Raw genomic sequence first — 24,050 nt, 5'->3', positions numbered from 1 at the left:
GCTTATTATTGGGCTGAAGTTCTTAAGCAAAGATTAATCTTAATCTTGGGAAACATTTAGCATTTTTGAGGGTGAACCAGTTGTTATTAGACTTCAGAGAGAAAGCAGTCTTCCTCAAAAAATGCTTTGAACAAATTAGGATGTGTGTGGGGGGAAGGATTTCTGTGCTTGAGAACCAGTTTGGTGTAGTGGTTAAGTGCGTGCACTCTTACCTGGGAGAACCAGGTTTGATTCCCCACTCCTCCACTTGCACCTGCTGGAATGGCCTTGGGTCAGCCATAGCTCTTGCAGAGCTGTCCTTGAAAGGGCAGCTTCTATGAGAGCTCTCTCAGCCCCACCTACCTCACAGGGTGTCTGTTGTTGGGGAGGGGGGAGGTAAAAGGAGATTGTAAGCTGATTCAGAATGAAGGGTGGGATATAAATCCAATATCATCATCTTGTTGTGAATAGCCAGGCCAGATAGGTTAACTAGCACATCAGAGAATTTGGAGGAATGGACATTTCTAGCAAGAAAGTTTATCATCAGATTTAGACGATAATATAATTGGGAATAAAATGAACTACTGCTTGCATTTTCCAGTGGATAGGATGCTGTTAAATTGGAGTTTCTTTTTTTTTCCTGATTGTTTTGATCTTCAAAGCTCGTTATTGGTTGCAAATAGGGTAAAGGCTATTACTGTCATGACAGCTCAGCGTTTAGCTCTGAAGGGTATAATCAACTGATAGAGAGAAAGGAAATGAATGTTGTCATTCTCCTACAGATGCTCAAGGGCATCATGATTTGCCAGTGGCAAGTCATTGTGATGATACTGTTATAAGCACAGGTAGAACTGTGGGTCTGTTCAATGGCACCTCGAGCTTTCATAAAGCTCCTTTGTTCAGTTTGTCACTTGCCATTCTAGTAGCTGGGGTAGAAAGGCTTACAAAGCCCTCTTAGATCTTCAGGTGTAGTTCATAGAAGGCTAAATTCCTGCAAGCTGAGGAAGCACTCATGTTAGGGATGTGTGGATGTTTTTATGTCTTGTTTTCAACTTTATTTCAAAAGCTTCACTAGGAGAGCCATTTTGGTGTAGGAGAGCCAGTTTGGTGTAGGAGAGCCAGTTTGGTGTAGTGGTTAAGTGTGCGGACTCTTATCTGGGAGAACCGGGTTTGATTCCCCACTCCTCCACTTGCACCTGCTGGAATGGCCTTGGGTCAGCCATAGCTCTGGCAGAGGTTGTCCTTGAAAGGGCAGCTGCTGTGAGAGCCCTCTCCAGCCCCACCCACCTCACAGGGTGTTTGTTGTGGGGGAGGAAGGTAAAGGAGATTGTGATCCGCTCTGAGACTCTTCGGAGTGGAGGGCGGAATATAAATCCAATATCATCATCATCTTCATCTTCATCTGTTGGTTTCAGTGGGAAATGTGTTTCTAGCGGTTAGCATCTTTGTTTTCCATTAAATAGGGATCAGGTTCTACCCCTGTATGCAGTAGACCCTTCCTGCGAAATATCAGGTGGATAGGAGAGAGGCTCCCAGTTTTGTTGTTGTAACGAAAGCAAGTGGGAAAATTGATGTTTCTTAATTTTTGTCATGTTGGCTCCTGATAAAATGACAGGTAAGTGTATCTCTTCTAGATTTAGGCTATCCCTAATGTTTTAATGTTTTAAATGTTTTAACTGTGTTAAATGCTTAAATTTAATTTTTATGTTGGATTTTGTGTTGTGAGCCGCCCTGAGCAACTTGGTGGGAAGGGTGGGATATAAATCATAACCCCATTGTATGCGCAGCTTTGGAAGCAAGAAAAAATACCGGATAAATGGGATTGGACTATGAAAGTTCTATCGTGGAGTGAAATGGATAAATTAACTAGAACATTAAGAGACTATGATTTGGAGATATTTAAAAAAGAGTGGAGGAAGTTTAAAGAATACATAGAGAAAGAGTCGAATGTAAGAAGACATTGGACAATTTTTTAGTAATAATGGGGCGAAAAAAAACAAACAAAGAAGCAAGAAGGGGGGGGGAAATATATATATAACGAATTTTGATTAGTCAGATATATCTTTAGTATTGAATTAGAATCTATAACCTCGGGGAAGTCTATATTGGAGGGAGGGGGGATTGAAAAGTCATATGGGTTAGTATTGAAACAATGAAGAGAAATTAAGTTCTGTAACCATATGCTATCAATAAATTGGTAAAACACAATCATAAATAAAGTAAAGTAAAGTAAAAGGTCCTTTCCAATGAGTGGTGGGAGCTCTGTGGAAAGCACTGTGGAAAGAGTTAAAAATTTTATTTGCAGAGCTGGCAGAGAGACGTAGTGCCCCCAGAAAGCAGATGGTGTTACCGTGCAGGCACAGAGAGGTATTTGGCACCCAAAACAAGACAAGGCAAACCAAACTGTGTAGCAGGCACAGAGGCTTGCGTTTGGTGCAGAGGAAGGCATTTGGCACCTCAGGAAAGGTAGGTAGCATTGCAGGGTCATTATAAAGACATGCATTGTTTGGAAAATGTGTGATTCCTCGGGGGAAACGGATGTTGGAATATACATAGTGTTGGGTGGAAATTGCTTGAAGTACGCATGCGGCGCACCGAGGGATCCACATCTAGACAGAACAACTGAACTATTAATATAGGTGCACTCAGTGTGAGCGATGCACAAAGGCGGAGTGTCCATACGGCAAATAATCAGAACAGCACACAAGACAGACCCATAAGAGGGCAAACTTGTGGAAGGTCAATGGGTTTAGACAAGTTACCGTCTATAGGAAACACCCTGGACAGAACTAACAGACTTGCGCTAGGGCTAAAACGAAAGGGAAAGCAAATCAAGGAGAAACCGCACTAGTAAACGGAGAAAATCCATAGAACGAAGCTTGAGTCCAGTCCAGTGGCACCTTTAAGACCACAGAGTTTTATTCAAGGTCTAAGCTTTTGTGTACACGCGTGCTTCTTCAGATCTGAGGTGGTCTCAAACTTTTATTCTGCTTCAGTCCAACACAGCTATGCACCAGAGTAAATCAATGACATTCTCCATAACACAGAAGTCAGTTACATAATAGCTATGAAATTTGCAAAGCACAGGAACATATAAATGGGCCATGTTTGTGAGAGTGGTAAAGCACAGGTAAAGTCACGGCCAAGATAGCTGCTTGCATAGAATAGAGAAAGCCTTCTCCAAACCAGCAATGACTGGCCATTCTTTCCACAGTGCTCCCACCACTCATTGGAAAGGACCTGTCGTTTTATTAGGAGCCAATATAACAAAAATTAAGAAACATCAATTTTCCCACTTGCTTTCGTTTACAACAACCACAAAGGTATTTTTGTTTTTCACAAGTGGACATTTCTAATGTATATCACACACGTAAAGCGATGTGAAGCCTGTTGAAGTGTTTTGGCTTTCGAAGAACCCTGGGAATTATAGTTCTGTGGGAATTCGAGCTCGCAGTCCCTCATCCTTTCATGGAACTTTGGTTCCCAGGATTTTCTCGGTTGGAAGTAGCAGAGAAGTTTCAAACTGGATTAAATGAATTTTAAAGCTTTTTTTGCCCACTTCTGCTTTAAGCTAAAAGATCCCAGTCTCCAGATGAAAGTAGATGGACACAAGAGAAGGTCTCTCATATGAACATATGAAGCTGCCTTATACTGAACCAGACCCTCGGTCCATCAAAGTCAGTATAGTCTTCTCAGACTGGCAGCGGCTCTCCGGGGTCTCAAGCTGAGGTTTTTCACACCTATTTGCCTGGACCCTTTTTTGGAGATGCCAGGGATTGAACCTGGGACCTTCTGCTTCCCAAGCAGATGCTCTGCCACTGAGCTACCGTCCCTCCCCAAATATGAACATACGAAGCTGCCTTATACTGAATCAGACCCTCGGTCCATCAAAGTCAGTATTGTCTTCTCAGACTGGCAGCGGCTCTCCAGGGTCTCAAGCTGAGGTTTTTCACACCTATTTGCCTGGACCCTTTTTTGGAGATGCCAGGGATTGAACCTGGGACCTTCTGCTTCCCAAGCAGATGCTCTACCACTGAGCCACCGTCCCTCCCCTGCTCTCCAGGGTCTCAAGCTGAGGTTTTTCACACCTATTTGCCTGGACCCTTTTTTGGAGCTGCCGGGGATTGAACCTGGGACCTTCTGCTTCCCAAGCAGATGCTCTGCCACTGAGCTACCGTCCCTCCCCAAATATGAACATATGAAGCTGCCTTATACTGAATCAGACCCTCGGTCCATCAAAGTCAGTATTGTCTTCTCAGACTGGCAGCGGCTCTCCAGGGTCTCAAGCTGAGGTTTTTCACACCTATTTGCCTGGACCCTTTTTTGGAGATGCCAGGGATTGAACCTGGGACCTTCTGCTTCCCAAGCAGATGCTCTACCACTGAGCCACCGTCCCTCCCCTGCTCTCCAGGGTCTCAAGCTGAGGTTTTTCACACCTATTTGCCTGGACCCTTTTTTGGAGATGCCGGGGATTGAACCTGGGACCTTCTGCTTCCCAAGCAGATGCTCTACCACTGAGCCACCGTCCCTCACCGTCTCTTCTTAGGGCACAAGAGAAGTCTCTCTAATGATCAATACAATCCAACCTATTTGAATTTACCGCTGACCTGCATAGCCAAGGGTATCCCAATCTTGTCAAATCTTGGAAGCTAAGTAGGGTCACCCATGGATAGCCTTTGGAAGGGAGACCACCAAGGAATACCAGGGTCGTGATGTGGAGGCAGGCAATAGCAAATCACCTCTGATCATATCTTGCCTTGAAAACCCTTCCGGGTTGCCATAAGTGAGCTGTGTCCTGATGGCAAAAAAAAAAAATAAAAAAATAGAACTTTGCTAACACTTATATCCGAGTTAAAGTCTTGTTCCCTCAGCGATCGGCACCTCCCACAAAAAAGTACCCTTGGTATCTTCAGGTTAGCAGATATTGACTGTTGTGATCATAAATATTAGCTATAAATATTTATTAGCACCATGTTAAAATCCATCGATCCGTCAGCTCTCTCTCTTGATGTCTGCTGAATCATCGGTACTTGCCCTTGCCTCTACTCTGATTTTTTTTCTCCGTCTGTCTAATCGTGCTGGAATCAACCTTCTAGCTTGACGCCCCAATGCCGTTTTGTCTTCTGTTGCTGAAAGTGTCACCTTACTTTTATTGAGATAATTACCTAGGAGAACAAAGTAGTATAATGTGGCGGAGGGGATCGGCCTTGTAGAACAATTCCTGTCTCTTCTGTATGCCTGGCCTGCTTGCTTCTTAATTGATTCCAGGAGTGAAATCAATTACAATTTAAACATGATGGCTGCGGGCAAACTTTGCAGGTGACGTGGGTGTCTCTTCCTTGTTCATAATCTTAAGGATCGTAGACGTATGATGAGGAAATACTTCCCTGCAAGGAATTTTTTATGTTCAGGAGAATCAGTTGAATGCCAGGCAGGAGGGCTGTATTTACAGTGGCATTGGTCCAGGACTCCTTGGCATTTCTGTTCCTTGGTAACTGGCTGCTGCCATAAAATGGAAGTCAGGAGAACAATGCAAACTGCTTTGGATTCCCAGTGGAGAGGAGTGCAAGGTATAAGGGAAATAGGAATCACATCAAATCACCACAAATACATAGTAACCGCAGTGAACCCGCCCTTATGTCTTTTGTTTCTGTTTTATCACCTTAGCTGTTTTATGTTCTAATTAATCTGGACTTCTTCTTCCCAAGCACCACAGGCTGGCTCAGGTGGACATTTATGAGAAGCTGCCAGTTCCCTTCGGCCTTGTTCGTTTTGGAGTGGCTCCAGACCATCCAGAAGTCAAGGTCAGTATTGAATTCAGATCAGATGGAGTGCGCCATGAGGAGACCAGAGATTTGGAAATGCTCCTTGCGGTTTTGGGCACAGTTGGCTCTTTGGACCTCTGACTTCAGCCACTAAAACCTTTTCTTCCATTCTTCCAGGAGGGGAGGGTTGGAGCCTTGGCATATGGGCCAGTGTGGCACACAGGCTAGAACTTGAAGTGGGACACAGTGTGACACACAGGCACCAAATCCTGTCAGGAACCAAATCCTTCCCTAGCTGTAGGCGTTGCTGGCCAAGTCGCATTCTTTCAGCTTTCTCTACTTGACAAGGGTTGTGGTTGGGCCAAAATGTTGCTCTGAATTCCTCAAAGGAAAAAATGAAATAAATGAGTGGATGGCATGCAGCAGGAGAGATTCAGGGCTGAAAAGGGAGTGGTCTTGCCTGGAGGGGTACCTCCTGATGAACGCTAGGAAAGCAGCCCCCTTGCTAAGCCACTTAGGCCTGGCTGCAGGGCTTGAAGACCTTTGGCTGTCCTTTCTCCAAAGCTATTGTCATTGTCTATTATCTGAGTCCTCCCTAGGAAGCAATACTGATGCCACAGCTTTCCCCTCCTTGTCTGTCTCGGGGGATGCTACAAAGGCCATATAAATATTATGTGGAAAGGGGAAGAAACCCTGAAGGAGCTTCAGATGAGAGACGCATTAGGTAGAAACCATATTGCGCGCACCCTTACGCCTTCACGTGTACAGCACTTTTTATGGGTTAGGTTTTTCTTCGCACTAGACCTTTTGATGTCACAAGGCCTTTGTAAATCTCAAAGGGTAATTAGCCAGTAATTTGTGCTACCAGATTTTGGAGGGATAAACCTGGTGTCTGAACGAGGGCATCACTACTCTGCCTTCATTATTTCCTGTGAATAGAAGTCCCTCTGTGGATAACTTTCCACTGTTTTTCTGTGAGGTAAATCTGTGGTTTAAAGAATTTTATTAATAACATATGGTAACATTATCCATTAATAACTTTTTTTTAATCTTCCCCTTACGCTATTTTCTAAATCCCCATCCCTCCGTTACTTGACTCCTGCCGATGTTATAAACTTAAAATGTTAACACTTAAAGGTACCCTTAAACCATACGAACCATATAAGCCTAGATTCATGTTCTTCTTTTTTCTAATACTTAATCATTATTAAAAAAATTGTCCAATGTTCTTTTATTTTCCATTGTTTTTCTACATAATCTCTAAACTTTTTCCACTCCTTTCTGTAAACTTCCAAATCATAGTCTCTTAAGATTCTTGTTAGTTTATCCACCTCACTCCGTGTTATTACTTTTGTAATCCAATCCCATTTTTCTGGTATTTTTTCTTGCTTCCATAGCTGCGCATACAACGTCCTAGCCACTGAAAGCCAGTACCAAATCAAAGTTCTATCTTCTTTTGGAAATGTTTCCATTTGTAATCCCAACAGAAATGTTTCTGCTACTTTCTTAAATTCATATCCCAAGATCTTAGAAATTTCTTGTTGAATCATCTGCCAATTTCTGTGAGGTAAATCTGATATTGTAAATGCTACTGCCAACTGTGTGGTGGGGGCGGGGGATGGATATACCCTTTTTGTGGCACCAGGCCATGGATAACAGTGTTCCTTTAAAATGAGATATTCTTACCAGTTGGCAGATAAGAGCCTTGGAAGAAGCAGCATGAATCAAAGACTGAGATACCGGTTTAGATGCTACAAGGTCACTGAGGATCTGTTCTCATCCTTAGACCTTGCAGCTGGGTACTGTGGGAAGAGAAGAATTGCTTTTGAGATGGAGCTTCTTCTGGCCTCTCCCAACAGAATGTAATCAACACGTTTACTCAGACAGCACGCTCTGATCGCTGTTCCTATTACGGGAATGTGACCGTGGGGAAGGATATCACTGTGAAGGAACTGCAGAAGGCTTATCATGCGGTGATCTTGGTGAGCTTGTTTGTCTGTGTGTTTTGTCATATGGAACAGTGAGAGAGAAGAGGGGGAGGGGGAGGGGAATGGTAGGTCCCAGCAAACAGTCTACTCTTAGAAACCAAGTTTGTCAAATCATACATGTCTCTCACACTATCTGGGTCCAAATTCCAACTTTTCTTCTTGGGTTTGGACCCATGAAGGGATTGCATTGTGCTTGGAGTGGGGTGGGGCTAAAATATACAGCTGGCCCAAGGGAGTGTTGCTTTGCACTTGAATACTACTGACTGCTGGGGCCTGGATAGCTTCATCCCCAAGTAACTCCATAATCTGAATCAGAAAACAGATTTGATGAAAGCATGCAAGAGTAATTGGACGCTGTCGTAACCTGCCATTTTCTCTTCTCAACTTTGCCGTTTAAAAAGAACTAGTTACACCATCCAACCTCATTAGTTGGTGCAGTTTGATAATATGTTGGGAAATGTTCTCCCATCCTTAAACATTCTTTTTGGCTTCTGTTTGAATTAGTCTCCTTTGCCTTGCCTTAATAAGTATGAATTTGAGAATCATGTTTGCAAACTTGTATTGATTTTCAGTGCTGTGCAGAATGGTGGTCCATTTTCATTTTAGGCCAAACATTTCTTTTTTTTGCTCCAAATATTTACTTTTTCATGTTTACCTTCTTCAGTCTGCTGCTCCTCTCGGTGGCATTTTTAAAAACTTGGAAGTGTATCCCTGGGAGTAGTGACTGTAACGAATAAGAGGTAATACAGTGAGTGCGATGAAGTCACGAGGCTATATAACCAATCAGATTTGCCTACACTACTGTGTCATTGAGGGCAGATGAAGTCAATTGAGAATGAGGCCATGCTTCCAGCATGTAGCTGCTTACACAAAGTGGGTGCTGAGGAGGTGGAGGTACAGCTATCTGGTCTGTTAGACTAGGCTTCAGCCAAGAGACTAGGGAAGCGGTACTCCTGTTGCCAAGGTTTGTCTCCTCCCATATTGTCCAGCCTGCTGGTTTAGATATGGCTATCAAACCCTACTCTCTCTTCTCACACTTTCAGGGTTCGGATGGGTGGTAACCAGAGACAGGGCTTTTTCAGTAGTGGCACCTGATTCTTGGAATGCCTTCCCTCTTGATTCTCACCTGGAGTATTCTTTCCTTTCCTTTAGGCACCAATGCAAAACATTTCTCTTTACCCAGACTTTAAATAAGAGGTTTTATCTTTTGTTTTTTTAAAAAAAGCTCTTTTATGGTCATAAGTACCGCTTTTTATCAGTGTCATTTCCGACTGCTCTATTTGGTTTATATTGCTTTTGTTCTCTGTCGTGTTCTTGCTGGCTTGTCCGTTTTTGACTCATTTTGCTGGTTTTATTGGCCTGTTTAGCTGCGAGCTGCCTTGGGTGGCGTTCTGTAGGAGCAGCATAAAATATTTTTTAAATAAATAAGGATTGATGCTTTCCACTCTTGCCACTCTGCGCTGCAGTCATTTCATTGCTTGTCCTTGCCGTTGTTGGGGGTAATAGCATAGCGACTGGACTGGGTCTTTTTGCCTGCCTGTTCCATGTCCCATGGCCTTGCTGCTGGTAACTAGGTGACGACCAGCCCTGCCACCTTCTGCAGAGCAGTTGTTGCCCCAGTACAGTGAGCAAACACACCTGCCTTGTCTTGCAGTGTCCCCTCCCCAGGGGGTTGCGTGTGCTTTTTTTGCAGAGAGTGGTTGTGTTTTGGGGAGCGTGTGCCTTTTTCTTTCTTTTTTTTGCAGCTGCTGAATGTTTTCGTGAAGAATGCACCCTCTTTTAGTTCCCTGCTATCAAATATTGATTCAGTGATAGAACTTCTCTGACAATGTGACTTTTCCCCTTTCCGTGCAGCAGTGCCTTTGAAAAAAAAAACCATAACAGCATACAAAATTAATGCGAGTTTCACAGGAACGAATCGGGAAGAAATTAAATAAAGCTGGCCTGTTGTTGCGTACTGGGCTTTCCAATGAATTGTGTATATTTATGTGAGAGACTTGCAGCCTGGAAAATGTGTGTGCCTTTTTTTGTTGTCGTCCTTTCTGTACAGAGCTACGGGGCTGAGGACAATCGGACTCTTGGAATTCCGGGGGAGGATCTTGCAGGAGTTTATACAGCCAGAGCATTTGTGGGTTGGTACAATGGCCTACCTGAAAATAGAGATGTAAGCTTCTCTTTCCCCATCTCCCACCCCGCCTCACTAGACTTTCTGCATATTAAGACACAGCTATCCAGTTTCAGATTAGCGGCTGGCTGAAAAGCCTGCAATTGGAAAAGATTAACAGACATCAAATTAAATCCTCCTCAGGTTTACAAATGTGAACAATTTGCACATCCTAAAAAGGGATTCGCTTTCTCCCTCTTTGGGAGGTGCCATGCGGGAAAGTGGAAGGGGCAGTTATGCCTTTGGGATGAGGGATAGGTCTGGACAATTCATGCGTGATGCTTTACCCACAGAGGTGCAGGAGATTTTTTTTTTTTAAAGCATTCTGAATTATTGTGGGCGGCAGCAGAGTGCGATGTCACAACCCTCTTTGGCTTGTGAGCTGATAGGATCTGCTACTTTGTCTAAGCTGTATTATCTGGGTGGCTGTATATGGTGGTAAAAATACTTGTACGAAGTTGTTGTGGTTTCCCGTAGAATAACAAGTTCTGCTCTCCGTTGGTTCTGTTTGCCTATAGCTGGACAGAAGCATATTTGTGGGGGGAGGGAGGGTGTGGATGTATGTAGACACACGCTCTGAGGGTGAGGGGCGAGTGCGAATACACTCTCTTTTGCCCTAACTCTGAAGGGGTGGAATTGGTTACCAAGTCCAGTAGAGAAACGCTTTCTCCCTCGGGGTTGGTACGTGCCGCTTCCTTACACATATCTATGAAGCTGCCTTATACAGAGTCAGACCATTGCTCTACCAGTGGTAACATTGTCTACTCTGACTGGCAGCAGCTTTTCAGAACTCTGATGGAGACTTTCCACATCACCTGACTCCTTTAGCTGGAGCTCCAGGAATTGAAACTGCATGCGGAACAGAAATCCCGCCGCTTGAGCTGCGGCCCCAGCCGCTATCTTCTTGAGCAAGGAACGAATATCATAACCCCCCTGCTGTGTGTAGATGGGGACAAAGATGTAAAGTAGTCTCTGATGTTTCCCTGGGGGGAGATGGCAGCATGTAATGTGTATATATAACATATGCTGCTGCGTGACGGCTCCAAAATGGGAGCTTTGTAGGTGGAGACCACGGCTGTCCATCCTGGGCTTTGAGGCCATACGATATACCGTATTTTTTGGTCCATAAGGCGCTCCGGACCATAGGACGCACCTTCCTCCTGGGGGGCGATCCGCTGCCTCCGCCTCCGATCCCAGCGCTTGCTTTAAGCGTCAGAGCTGGAGCCAGGCAGACAGGCACGGAGAAAGCACGCCGCCCCCTCCGCAGCCGGCGCTCGCGAAGCGCTGGGTTTGTGGAGGGGGTGGGTGCTTCCTCCGTGCCTGCCTGCCTGGCTCCAGCTCTGATGCTTAAAGCAAGCGCCGGGATCGGAGGGCGGAGGGAGCGATCCTGGCGCTTGCTGTAAGCATCAGAGCTGGAGCCAGGCAGGCAGGCACGGAGGAAGCACGCTGCCCCCTCCGCAGCCGGCGCTCGCGAAGCGCTGGGTTTGCGGTGGGGGCAGCGTGGAGCGATCCCAGCGCTTGCTGGAAGAAGCTGGAGCCAGGCAGGCAGGCGCAGGGGAAGCGCCGGGATCAGAGGCGGAGGCAGCGGATCGCCCCCCCCCCCCCGGAGGAAGGTACCTTCACTCCATAAGACACACACACTTTCCCCCCCACTTTTTTTTTGGGGGGGGTGCGTCTTATGGTCCGAAAAATACGGTATGTTAAATCGGAGTATGTCCTTGAGCATCACTGAAGGATGCTTCCCATGAGATGACTTCTACACGGATGTTGCTACTTTGTAGGAAAGCCATGCGTATCCTGTGCCTGAACATGCGGGAAAGCAGGCATTTGCATTTGTCACATACATTTGATTTCACTGTACAGAAGAGACACGCAGTGGGAAAACTAGTCTGCTCTGAATTGGCCCTGAGTGTCGCCCCGGAGGCATAACTTTCCGGCCTCTTGGTGTGCGAGAAACTTATCAACAATTCTAAGTTGGGTTGCCTTGATTAGAAACGTAGGAACACCTGCAGTCGGCTGGGAGCTAGCTGGAGTGGTGGTTGTGAAGCATCTCTCTCCCCATATAGCTGAAGCCAGACCTGAGCAGTGAGACAGCGGTGGTCCTCGGACATGGGAACGTGGCCCTGGATGTCGCGCGGATTCTCTTATCGCCTCTTGAAATTCTTAGGGTGAGTCAAGAACAAATTACAGGTAAAAATTCAAGGATGTGTAAGATATGTAAAACTCTCTGAAATCCCCTGCAGATTAAAGAAGAACTCTTTCACAGAGGTAGAGCTGGGCAGAATCTCTAATTAACGCAGCGCCATGACCGCAGCCAGCTTCTTGACTTCTCGCCTCACAGATAAGAGCTGTCCTGCTGCTTAGCTCTGTGGGAAGGTGGTAATCCGACATCTGCCACCTAAAGGGTTGGGCGTGGGTGGGAGAGTAATTGAAGGGACAGATAGGATCAGGGCAATGTATCACTGTGTGCACGCCATACGAGTCCCTGCTTTACCAAGGAGGCAAGAAATGGGATGTGAGAAAATCCCTTCTCTCATTTTCTGAGACTCTGCTGGAAGTGAAGCATTCTCCTTAAATCCACGGTGCTTGGACTGATGCTCTGTCACTGTCAAAACAGATAATTTTTGCTTCATGTTCTACCGCTTTTTAAACACACTAAATACTTGAGTTCTTGCTTTTATTGGCCTGCAGCAGCTGAAGAGAAAAGCTTTCATCTGTGGTTCTCTTTAGAGAGACGGACTCTTCTTTCTCTCCCCCCCTTAGCAAAGGCCAAGCAGTCTGCATTTTCAGAGCTGTTTTCTTCCCATTTGGTCCCTGTTGGGTAACTGGGCATCTTCTCACAGAGCACCTGTGACCTGGTGAATCTGGAGTTTATCGTTTTGAAGGTCTATGCTTTTCTCACGTATGAACTGAAGAAAGGCCCATTGCAAAACAAAACAAATAGATTAGGGTTTGTAGAATCTTTCGGGCTCAAGTGCCGTGTTCTACTGGAGAAAGTTTTTCTTCCAGATGTTTCGTTCTCAGCTGCGGAGAACATCCTCAGTGGCGTTGCAGCCGGAGCAGGCGTTCTGACCTTCTTGGCTGCTGTGCATTGAGTGAGGCCAGGGCTGCTGGAGAGCTGCTATTTCTAGGCTGGAGGGGGTGTAGTGAGAGGGCAACCTCCAGCCTAGAAATAGCAGCTCTCCAGCAGCCCTGGCCTCACTCAATGCACAGCAGCCAAGAAGGTCAGAGCGCCTGCTCCGGCTGCAACGCCACTGAGGATGTTCTCCGCAGCTGAGAACGAAACGTCTGGAAGAAAAACTTTCTCCAGTAGAACACGGCACTTGAGCCCGAAAGATTCTACAAACCCTAATGATGATGCCAGCCGTGAAAACCTGAAATCTTTGAAAACAAATAGAATGTGTTTATTGGGGAAGGTGAGAGCTTTGGCTTTGCCACTTTACAGACTCCTTTAGGTTGTGTGGGACGTGGCAACAACCATGTTCAATATCTAAATTCAACACAAGGGGGCAGCATCCATTATTCTTTCATGCATATGTGTTAGGGAAATTAGAAGTAGCTTTTAGTTTTATCTGCTCCCCTTACCGACTTCAGGAACTGACCTTTCTAACTGTATCGGCTAAATCCAGTGATGAAGTACTGACTAAAATGGAGTTTGTTCAATTAGGGACAAGAGACAGTAAGTGTCTGCTAACTATTCTGTGACTGGTAAAATAGCGAAATGACAGGGAATGAAAGCGGCCCCTTTCAGACAGCTGTTGTAATCTGTTTTGGCAGTCGGTTGCTAACAGCTTTTTTGTGAGAATTCAGACACAACCATTTTAGCAACCAGCTGCTAACGGATTTTATTCACCTTTTTATACAAAGCCACTTGCATCCGGTTAGCAAAGAGTGGATTAGCCATTCTTGAGGTAAACTGCTTTCTTCCATTTTCACTTCTTTGTGCTTCTGAGTCATTGCAGTGTGCTGTTTAAAATGTCTGCAGCGCTTCCAGTAGCAACGTGCTTCCCCCCCTCACCATGCAATCTTTCTCAAACTTTTTTTTTAATGTTCTAAGTTGAGCACTATAGCACCAGACCAATATAACTCTTCAGTGCTACAAGAGCACCATTGAGAGGCATGAAGATTGTGGCTGTTGTTACATAGATAGGGGAGGAGAGAAGTGGTTCATTGGGCAGTGGGTGCTTAGGGCATCAGCGATTGGTGCTACAGAAGTTGCTAGAGGTGTTTGTAGCAAACGTCCTGGTGTTCACCCATCCTTGCAGCCCGTGACTGCCCAGATGTGATTGGCTGGTAAGTGACTTGTTGCCAAGAGAATCTCACCCACTGCCCAACGAGCTACTTCTCTCCTCCTGTACTCATGTAACAACAACCACAATCTCAGTGTATCTCAGTGGTGCTGCTGTAGCACTGAATTGCTATATTGGTCTACCACTATAGTGCTCAGCTTAGAACAGGGGTCCTCAAACTTTTTAAATAGGGGGCCAGTTCACTGTCCCTCAGACTGTTGGAGAGCCAGACTGCCGTTACTGTACAAGGCCGCGGGCCGTCAGTTCTCCGCCTTCTGCATCTCTCTCCCTTCCCTACACCACACACCCCGGCCTGGGAACTCACCTCACCTCGGTATCGCCTCACACTCTGTCTCCGCCGCCTCAGCCCAGTGCCGGAAGTGTGCGTTGCTAACGCGAGTTTAGGTCAAACGTCACTTCCGGTCTGATTTTGCCATAACCCGGCGGGCCGCATAAACGTCCTCAGCGGGCCGCATCTGGCCCGCGGGCCGTAGTTTGAGGACCCCTGGCTTAGAACATTAAAAAAAAAATTGAGGAAGATCACACAGGGGGAAAAAACACAGTGCTATTGGAAGAGCTGCAGACATTTTATACGGCACACAAAAGTGCCGTTTAAGGGCCCGATAGGTCTGTTCTGTGTTTCATAGATACTGCCTTGCAGTGCCGCCAAAGGAAAGAAGTCTCGTGAAATAATGAGCTGGAAGCCCTAGAGGTTCGGCCTCTGGGATTGTCCTTTTCTTTCTTTCCTCTGTATCAGATTCTGACAACAGTTTTTGATAAGCCACAGAACTCTGTTTCAAAACGTGGACAATAAGAGGTCATGCAGGCCCGTGTGGGTGTTTGTGGGCTGTATATGGTCGAGGACCTGCCTACCTTAGGGACCGCCTCTCCCCATATGTTCCTCAGAGAGCACTGAGATCTAGTTCTCAAAATCTTTTAAAAGTCCCTGGACCAAGGGAGGTTAGATTGAAATCAACGCGGGAGCAGGCCTTCTCAACAATGACTCCCCAATGGTGGAATCAACTACCAGAAGAGGTGCGAGCCCTGCGAGATCTAAATCAGTTTCGCAGGGCTTGCAAAACTGCCCTCTTTCAGCTTGCATTAAGATGAAGCCCGGGAAATGACATCTAGCCATCCTATATATAGTTTGAACTATAGCACTGAAATTTATAATTCACAATGGTTTAACTGTCTATTTAATTTTAACTTAACTTGTGAATGTAATTTTATCTGTTTTAATTGTTGTTTGTAGTAATATTGTATTTTACTGTAATCGTGGTATGTACCGTGTCATGTTAGCCGCCCTGAGCCTGCCTTTGGCGGGGGAGAGCAGGATAAAAAAATAAATTTATTATTATTATTATTATTATTCAGAGATTGGGACAGGAATGTAACGAACTGTACAAAACACGGACGCTCTGAAGCTCGAAGACTCTCCTTGTTTTCTAGACTCGTTCTCCTTTTATGTATGGGATGTCAAATAGGAGATCTTTTCCCTTGCATAATGCTTCATGGTTGGCCATGAATTGGCCTGCATTCTGATTATTTTGCAAACGATAGCCATAGGTTACGTGTGGGCATGCCATCTAGCTGAGAAAAGGTATTTTTGTGGCGTTTGCGTCTGCGTACAAAATATAAGGCTATGTGCAGTTTCCAGACAGAGCTCCTGGCACTGTTTTCTTCGTAGGGTATCACTGAATGAAAATGAATCAAGAGGTTGTAATACAAAAAGGAAATACAATTGGCCAAAAGACATGTAGGTGTCTTCAATAGATGCAGCACTATATCTGCATAAAGGACATTTTTGTCAGTGAAGGTTAAAGTGAACAGGAGGGCTGATTAGGATATGAATGTCTCCTGTCCATCCCACTCCCTGCCCGTTACCTGGTCTAATCCGCTGTCTTCCTGTCTTTCCTTTGCCTAGAAAACTGATATCACTGAAGACTCGCTAGGAATCCTGGCCCACAGCAAAGTGAAGCGGGTGTGCCTTGTGGGGAGGAGGGGTCCCCTTCAGGTGGCTTTCACCATAAAGGTATAAAAACCATAAAGGTATATAAAGGAGAGGGTCTGTGGCTCATCTGAGCATCTGCTTGCTAAGCAGAAGGTCCCAGGTTCAATCCCCGGCATCTCCAGCTAAAAAGGGTCCAGGCAAAGAGGCGTGAAAAACCTCAGCTTCAGACCCTGGAGAGCCGCTGCCAGTCTGAGAAGACAATACTGACTTTGATGGACCAAAGGTCTGATTGAGTAGAAGACAGCTTCATATGTTCATGGGGAGGGATGGTGGCTCAGTGGTAGAGCATCTGCTTGGGAAGCAGAAGCTCCCAGGTTCAATCCCTGGCATCTCCCAAAAAGGGTCCAGGCAAATAGGTGTGAAAAACCTCAGCTTGAGACCCTGGAGAGCCGCTGCCAGTCTGAGTAGACAGTACTGATTTGGATGGACCGAGGGTCTGATTCAGTATAAGGCAGCTTCATATGTTCATGGGGAGGGATGGTGGCTCAGTGGTAGAGCATCTGCTTGGTAAGCAGAAGGTCCCAGGTTCAATCCCCGGCATCTCCAACTAAAAAGGGTCCAGGCAAATAGGTGTGAAAAACCTCAGCTTGATACCCTGGAGAGCCTCTGCCAGTCTGAGAAGACAATACTGTCTTGGATGGACCCAGGGTCTGATTCAGTATAAGGCAGCTTCATATGTTCATATATATGTTCAACTGTGTTGACATGCTTGACCTTCCTTGTAGCTGAAAATATTCCCCTTGCCATGAATTTGTAGGAAAGACTGCTTTTCAGTTTTGTAGACAAGTGCCAAATCGAGAGCGTGGAAAGTCTGACATCTGGATGTGCCATCATTCAGAATGACATTCGTTGGATTATTTTACTTAAATTTTAATTTTTTTTAAAAAAAGGCAAGCAAACGGCCCTTTTTGATATTTGTGCCTGGGCTTTCCAAGTCCAAACCAAGCAGTTTGTCTCATGTTGGCTGTCAAAAGAACAGCCATGTATGAAATGCGCATGTATGAAGCAGGAAAGTGTGATATGTCTCTTTTTGAAAACCTCAGGAGCTGCGGGAGATAATCAACCTTCCTAGTGCCAGGCCTTTTCTGGATCCTGCAGATTTCAAAGGCCTTGGAGATGCTGCCAAAGGTGAGGATTAACCAGTGGCTCATTGGGGTTTTTCTCCCCCCCCACCCCCCCGGAATCCTGGGTTTTCAGCCCTTTTGCAAAGCTGTTCCCTGACCCCCAAAGCCCCTTATCTAATCCTAGAAATGTGGGAGCTGCCTGCATTTGCTAAGAAGGGGAGTGCACTCTGGAAAACTCTGCCCACGTTCAGGGGCATATTCCAGGGACCCGGGTGTGTAGGTGTGTGTGAGACCCTGCAGTAAACTTAAGTCTTTGAAGCGGCATAACTTGTATTGGAGAAAATATTTCCCTCCATTATGTTCATGAAACCTGGAGTAGTTTGTATTAGAAGTCAGAGGCTGGGGGTGGGATAACTATATGAAAAATTGCTATTGTCACTGGGTAGCCTGGTCAGGCAACTGAAGGCTTTATCAAATAGGCCACGAGAGGAGGTAGAAGAAGAAGAAGATATTGTATTTATATCCCGCCCTCCACTCCGAAGAGTCTCAGAGCGGCTCACAATCTCCTTTACCTTCCTCCCCCACAACAGACACCCTGTGAGGTAGATGAAGATATTACATTTATATCCCGCCCTCCACTCCGAAGAGTCTCAGAGCGGCTCACAATCTCCTTTCCCTTCCTCCCCCACAACAGACACCCTGTGAGGTGGGTGGGGCTGAGAGGGCTCTCACAGCAGCTGCCCTTTCAAGGACAACCTCTGCCAGAGCTGTGGCTGACCCAAGGCCATGCTAGCAGGTGCAAGTGGAGGAGTGGGGAATCAAACCCGGTTCTCCCAGATAAGAGTCCGCACACTTAACCACTACACCAAACTGGTAAATGTACGATTGGTAGCTAAAGGATCAGACTGATTAACTATTTCATTTGTACCACTTTACTGCGCTCAAGGCTGGTACACAGTTTAACATACGAAGACAAAAAGATATAGGAGACTAAACAATAGAGACAAGCAGCATTTTCATAGACCAGTGGGGAGGAAGGGATGGCATGTACTCTCGTGGCTTGTGCTGCTTCCTTGTATCCGATTGACAAAGGTGCTACCTCGAAAGAGGCACCTGAGGCTGGATTCCAGGGAAGGGATGAAGGGATGGGAAGAAGCGGGGCTCATTTTGTAGCAGGAGCTCCTTTGCATATTAGGCCACACATTCCTGATGTAGCCAATCCTCCAAGAGAAGAACAAGAAGACCGTAGATTTATAGCCCGCCCTTCTCTCTGAATCAGAGTCTCAGAGTGGCTTACAATCTCCTATATCTTCTTCCCCCACAACAAGTGGGGCTGAGAGAGCTCTTACAGCAGCTGCCCTTTCAAGGACATCTCCTACGAGAGCTATGGCTGACCCAAGGTCATTCCAGCCGCTGCAAGTGGAGGAGTGGGGAATCAAACCCGGTTCTCCCAGATAAGAGTCTGTGTGCTTAACCACTACAACAGACTAACTCTCTTACAGGGCCTACTGTAAGCTCTTGGAGGATTGGCTACATCAAGGGGAAGCTCCTGCTACAAAATGAGCCCTGGGGAGAAATGTGGTTCCATTGAAAGTACAGGGCATGAGCAGGCAACAAGGGACAGGGGAGCACCGGTTTGGTTAGCCTGACTCTCTTTTTATTCTTACCCCTATCCTTGGAAGTAGGAGCTTGGGATACCTCACTGGTTTAGATGGCTGAAGCCTGTTGATACTTAATTATTGTTTGGCTTGCTACCTTGTAGATCGGGGTTTTTTAAAAATAGATTGTGATTAAGGATGATGGAAAGCATCTAGAGAATCCTGGGAGAGCTTGCACTAATTCTCCCCCCACCTTAGTCACCAAATGATACATAACTTTGGGGAGGGACGGTGGCTCAATGGTCGAGCATCTGCTTGGTAAGCAGAAGGTCCCAGGTTCAATCCCCGGCATCTCCAACTCAAAAGGGTCCAGGCAAGTAGGTGTGAAAAACCACAGCCTGAGACCCTGGAGAGCAGGGGAGGGGCGGTGGCTCAGTGGTAGAGCATCTGCTTGGGAAGCAGAAGGTCCCAGGTTCAATCCCCGGCATCTCCAACTCAAAAGGGTCCAGGCAAATAGGTGTGAAAAACCTCAGCCTGAGATCCTGGAGAGCTGCTGCCAGTCTGAGTAGACAAGACTGACTTTGATGGACCAAGGGTCTGATTCAGTAGAAGGCAGCTTCATATGCAGGAGGGACGGTGGCTCAGTGGTAGAGCATCTGCTTGGTAAGCAGAAGGTCCCAGGTTCAATCCCTGGCATCTCCCAACTAAAAGGGTCCAGGCAAATAGGTGTGAAAAACCTCAGCTTGAGACCCTGGAGAGCAGGGGAGGGACGGTGGCTCAGTGGTAGAGCATCTGCTTGGTAAGCAGAAGGTCCCAGGTTCAATCCCTGGCATCTCCCAACTAAAAGGGTCCAGGCAAGTAGGTGTAAAAAACCTCAGCTTGAGACCCTGGAGAGCAGGGGAGGGACGGTGGCTCAGTGGTAGAGCATCTGCTTGGTAAGCAGAAGGTCCCAGGTTCAATCCCCGGCATCTCCACTAAAAAAGGGTCCAGGCAAATAGGTGTGAAAAACCTCAGCTTGAGACCCTGGAGAGCCACTGCTGGTCAGGGGAGGGATGGTGGCTCAATGGTAGAGCATCTGCTTGGGAAGCAGAAGGTCCCAGATTCAATCTCGGCATCTCCAACTAAAAAGGGTCCAGGCAGTAGGTGATGGAGATGGAGGGACGGTGGCTCAGTGGTAAGCATCTGCTTGGTAAGCAAAACGTCCCAGGTTCAATCCCTGGCATCTCCAACTAAAAGGGTCCAGGCAGTAGGTGGTGGAGATGGAGGGACGGTGGCTCAGTGGTAGAGCATCTGCTTGGGAAGCAGAAGGTCCCAGGTTCAATCCCCGGCATCTCCAAAAAAGGGTCCAGGCAAATAGGTGTGAAAAACCTCAGCTTGAGACCCTGGAGAGCCACTGCCAGTCTGAGTAGACAATACTGACTTTGATGGACTAAAGGTCTGATTCAGTATAAGGCAGCTTCATATGCTCATATGTTCAACTTGGCCATGATACAGCTATACCTAGAATGGGAAGAGGTTTAGTTCACGGTACTATTAACAAGCTGAACATCCCACTGTACTTTGCCTTTGTTTCTGATGGACAATCTCTGCTAATAAACTGACTGGCTCGCCGCATGCTGTTGGGATGAGCTGTAGTGCTCCACAGGGCAATGAGCCACAGCAGCAGCTGTCTAACCTTGAGATGGCCGAGGGCCAGAGACTCGCAGAGGCTGCTCCAGACAGCAGGAGTGCGGCTGCCCTTTCCTAGGGGCTGCTCCCTGGATATCCTGATTGCAGAGTGCTGAATTTTCTTTCTTTTTTTTGGAGGGGGCCGGGGAGTCAGAGCAAGTGAGCGGAGGGATTTGTGACAATAGAGTTGCCGTGTGCTCAGAGGCGGGTTTTTATGATGCTAAGTGGACGAGACGGCAAGGTTAACCGTTCTAAGGGAAAATAAATAAAGACTATGTTTAGACTGCTGCTTTATCTCATCTGGTGTATAAAGCATCGATACAGCTGCTCTGACGGGATTTGGGGATCATTTCAAACTCCAGAAAAAAGCACTCTGCAAGGCCTGAGCCGACGACAGAGTAGGGTTAACTCGGCCAGCTTAAAAATTCAGCACTGCAGGATTTCTCTTCTTAACATTAGAAGAAGAAGAAGAAGATGATATTGGATTTATCTCCCGCCCTCCACTCTGAAGAGTCTCAGAGCGGCTCACAATCTCCTTTCCCTTCCTCCCCCACAACAGACACCCTGCGAGGTAGATGAAGATATTGGATTTATATCCCGCCCTCCACTCCAAAGAGTCTCAGAGTGGCTCACAATCTCCTTTCCCTTCCTCCCCCACAACAGACACCGTGTGAGGTAGATGAAGATATTGGATTTATATCCCGCCCTCCACTCCGAAGAGTCTCAGAGCGGCTCACAATCTCCTTTCCCTTCCTCCCCCACAACAGACACCGTGTGAGGTAGATGAAGATATTGGATTTATCTTCCGCCCTCCACTCCGAAGAGTCTCAGAGCGGCTCACAATCTCCTTTCCCTTCCTCCCCCACAACAGACACCCTGTGAGGTAGATGAAGATATTGGATTTATATCCCGCCCTCCACTCCAAAGAGTCTCAGAGCGGCTCACAATCTCCTTTCCCTTCCTCCCCCACAACAGACACCGTGTGAGGTAGATGAAGATATTGGATTTATATCCCGCCCTCCACTCCGAAGAGTCTCAGAGCGGCTCACAATCTCCTTTCCCTTCCTCCCCCACAACAGACACCGTGTGAGGTAGATGAAGATATTGGATTTATCTTCCGCCCTCCACTCCGAAGAGTCTCAGAGCGGCTCACAATCTCCTTTCCCTTCCTCCCCCACAACAGACACCCTGTGAGGTAGATGAAGATATTGGATTTATATCCCGCCCTCCACTCCAAAGAGTCTCAGAGCGGCTCACAATCTCCTTTCCCTTCCTCCCCCACAACAGACACCGTGTGAGGTAGATGAAGATATTGGATTTATATCCCGCCCTCCACTCCGAAGAGTCTCAGAGTGGCTCACAATCTCCTTTCCCTTCCTCCCCCACAACAGACACCATGTGAGGTAGATGAAGATATTGGATTTATATCCCGCCCTCCACTCCGAAGAGTCTCAGAGCGGCTCACAATCTCCTTTCCCTTCCTCCCCCACAACAGACACCCTGTGAGGTAGAAGAAGATATTGGATTTATATCCCGCCCTCCACTCCGAAGAGTCTCAGAGCGGCTCACACTTTCCTTTCCCTTCCTCCCCCACAACAGACACCCTGTGAGGTGGGTGGGGCTGGAGAGGGCTCTCACAGCAGCTGCCCTTTCAAGGACAACCTCTGCCAGAGCTATGGCTGACCCAAGCCATGCCAGCAGGTGCAAGTGGAGGAGTGGGGAATCAAACCCGGTTCTCCCAGATAAGAGTCCGCGCACTTAACCACTACACCAAACTGGCTCTCCAATAGAAATAGTTTTAGCAAATACATGATGCTGTCTTATACTGACTTAGATTGTAGGAGTCTTGTCAAGGTAAGTATTTTCTATTCTGACTCATCTCCAGGGTGTCAGGTAGAGATCTTTCAGATGATGTACTGTCTGATCTACTGGAGATGCAGAGGGATGTACCAGAGACTAGAGACGGGCATGAACCAAACCACGAAGCAAAATTAGTCACGAATATTGCCCTATTTGGGGGGTGCAAACAGAAGCTCATGACAGGTCTATCCTCATAAACTTCGACAAACTTTTAGAGCTGTGATTTGTGGTGGTTCAGTTCTTTTAAATCCCCGCTTTCTGCAGAAGACACCTGCATAGCGCGGAGGTGCTCCCCGCTGCACAGTTGCTTGGGCTGTCTTGTGCAGTTCCTTTAAAGGGGCTGCAGAAGACAGCCCAAAAACAGCTGGGCTGTTTTTTCAGCTTTCTGCAAACCCTGATTAAAGGGGTTGCAGTCCTTTTCAATGGGGTTTGTGAAGCCGTGAACTGCTTCAGTTTGGTTTAGTTGAACCGAAAAGCATTCTCCCAGTTCATGCCCATCCCTACCAGAGACCTGCTGCATGCAAAGCAGATACTTCGCCCCTGAGCCATGTCTCCACCCCCAACAAAGTGGGTCTTCCCAGATTATATTGGCTCATTGTCCAGTTGGTAGCTGAAGGATGCATCTGTGCCAGTCGTCTTTCCTGGGATGAAGTGCCCCTCACTGGGGTTGTACTTCTGGGTGGTGCCGCTCACTGGGGTTGTACTTTAGGATGAGTGTGTAGGATTGGGGAAGGGGAGCAAGTATCTGATTAATGAGGAACCACTCTCCTTCATCAGCGTTTGTCACAATGTAAGGAAGTGCTTGATTTGTTAGTTTGGCCTGCCATCTCAGCTCAGCCCTTGCCCATCTTCGGACGTATCGCAGCTTGTGCGTGTTTGTGAAAGGGGAAGTGAGTGGTTGGATCAGGGAGTCGGTCGAGGCTTCTTTTCTGGAAAGAATTATTCCGACCTTTTGAATGACACGGTCATGAGCTCCGTCACTCAAGGAGGATTCTCACATTTAGATGCACTTCAGTCACATTTCTTCCCATCTTGAAACCATTTTTGGGAGGCTCCTGTAACCAGTGCTGCTGAGGATCAGCCAGTGCAGTAGATCCTGAAGCCGTCTTGGTTACCCTGGCTTGTGACCTTTCCTGGGTTTTTCAGTGGCTTTCAGAACCATTGACTTGACTGTGCCTTTCAAATCCTGATGGTTTTCAGAATCCCAACAAAATTGTTCAGCGTTATCGGTATGTGTGAGCCGAGATCTGTCTTCCCCCCCCCCCCCCTGCTCCAATCTGGTGGGCCCATTCCATTCTTCTGCAGTGCTCTTTTAATTTTCAGATGTTCCCAGACCTAGGAGACGGCTGACTGAGCTGATGGCCAAAACAGCTTTAGAAGAGCCTGGAGAGGAAGTGGCTGGTCATTGGGCGTCAGCTTCTAGAGAGTGGAGCCTGAAGTTCTTGCGCAGCCCGCTAGAAGTGTTGCCTGCCACTGATGGAAAGCGTGCAAGAGGGATCCGAATGGCTGTCACCAGGTTGAAAGTAGGAGCCCCTAAGTTGCCTCCGTGCCAAAAAGCTTTCCTCCCCTTCCCTCTGCTGTCTGACTGTCTGGAGCTTTAATGTAGCCTTTCAGTTTTGGAGATCCCTCCTCCCAGGAGCTCTTCAGCATTAAGCTAAAGACAG

The 24,050-nt window shown here is 46.9% G+C and overlaps 2 protein-coding genes across 4 annotated transcripts in view; one reads left to right on the top strand and one right to left on the bottom strand.

Moving 5' to 3' along the window:
• Positions 1–24,050, bottom strand: part of TMEM104 (transmembrane protein 104) — a 495,754-nt gene that overhangs the window by 34,857 nt on the left and 436,847 nt on the right. The gene's annotated exons all lie outside the window — the stretch shown is intronic.
• FDXR (ferredoxin reductase) overlaps positions 1–24,050 on the top strand; it is a 51,315-nt gene that overhangs the window by 13,816 nt on the left and 13,449 nt on the right. The window contains exons 3-9 of one of the 2 annotated variants that reach the window (XM_060251929.1): positions 5,688–5,783; positions 7,604–7,726; positions 9,783–9,896; positions 11,963–12,064; positions 16,110–16,217; positions 17,240–17,324; positions 23,710–23,909. In XM_060251929.1, coding sequence (XP_060107912.1) covers positions 5,688–5,783; positions 7,604–7,726; positions 9,783–9,896; positions 11,963–12,064; positions 16,110–16,217; positions 17,240–17,324; positions 23,710–23,909 — 828 coding nt within the window. The remainder of the gene's footprint in view (positions 1–5,687; positions 5,784–7,603; positions 7,727–9,782; positions 9,897–11,962; positions 12,065–16,109; positions 16,218–17,239; positions 17,325–23,709; positions 23,910–24,050) is intronic. The other variant, XM_060251930.1, reaches the window with a different exon arrangement.

The sequence above is a fragment of the Heteronotia binoei genome, chromosome 13, assembly GCF_032191835.1.
Source record: "Heteronotia binoei isolate CCM8104 ecotype False Entrance Well chromosome 13, APGP_CSIRO_Hbin_v1, whole genome shotgun sequence".
NCBI lineage: Eukaryota > Metazoa > Chordata > Lepidosauria > Squamata > Gekkonidae > Heteronotia > Heteronotia binoei.
The sequence above is the reverse complement of the archived record's forward strand: the minus strand, read 5'-3'. Positions and strand labels throughout refer to the sequence as shown.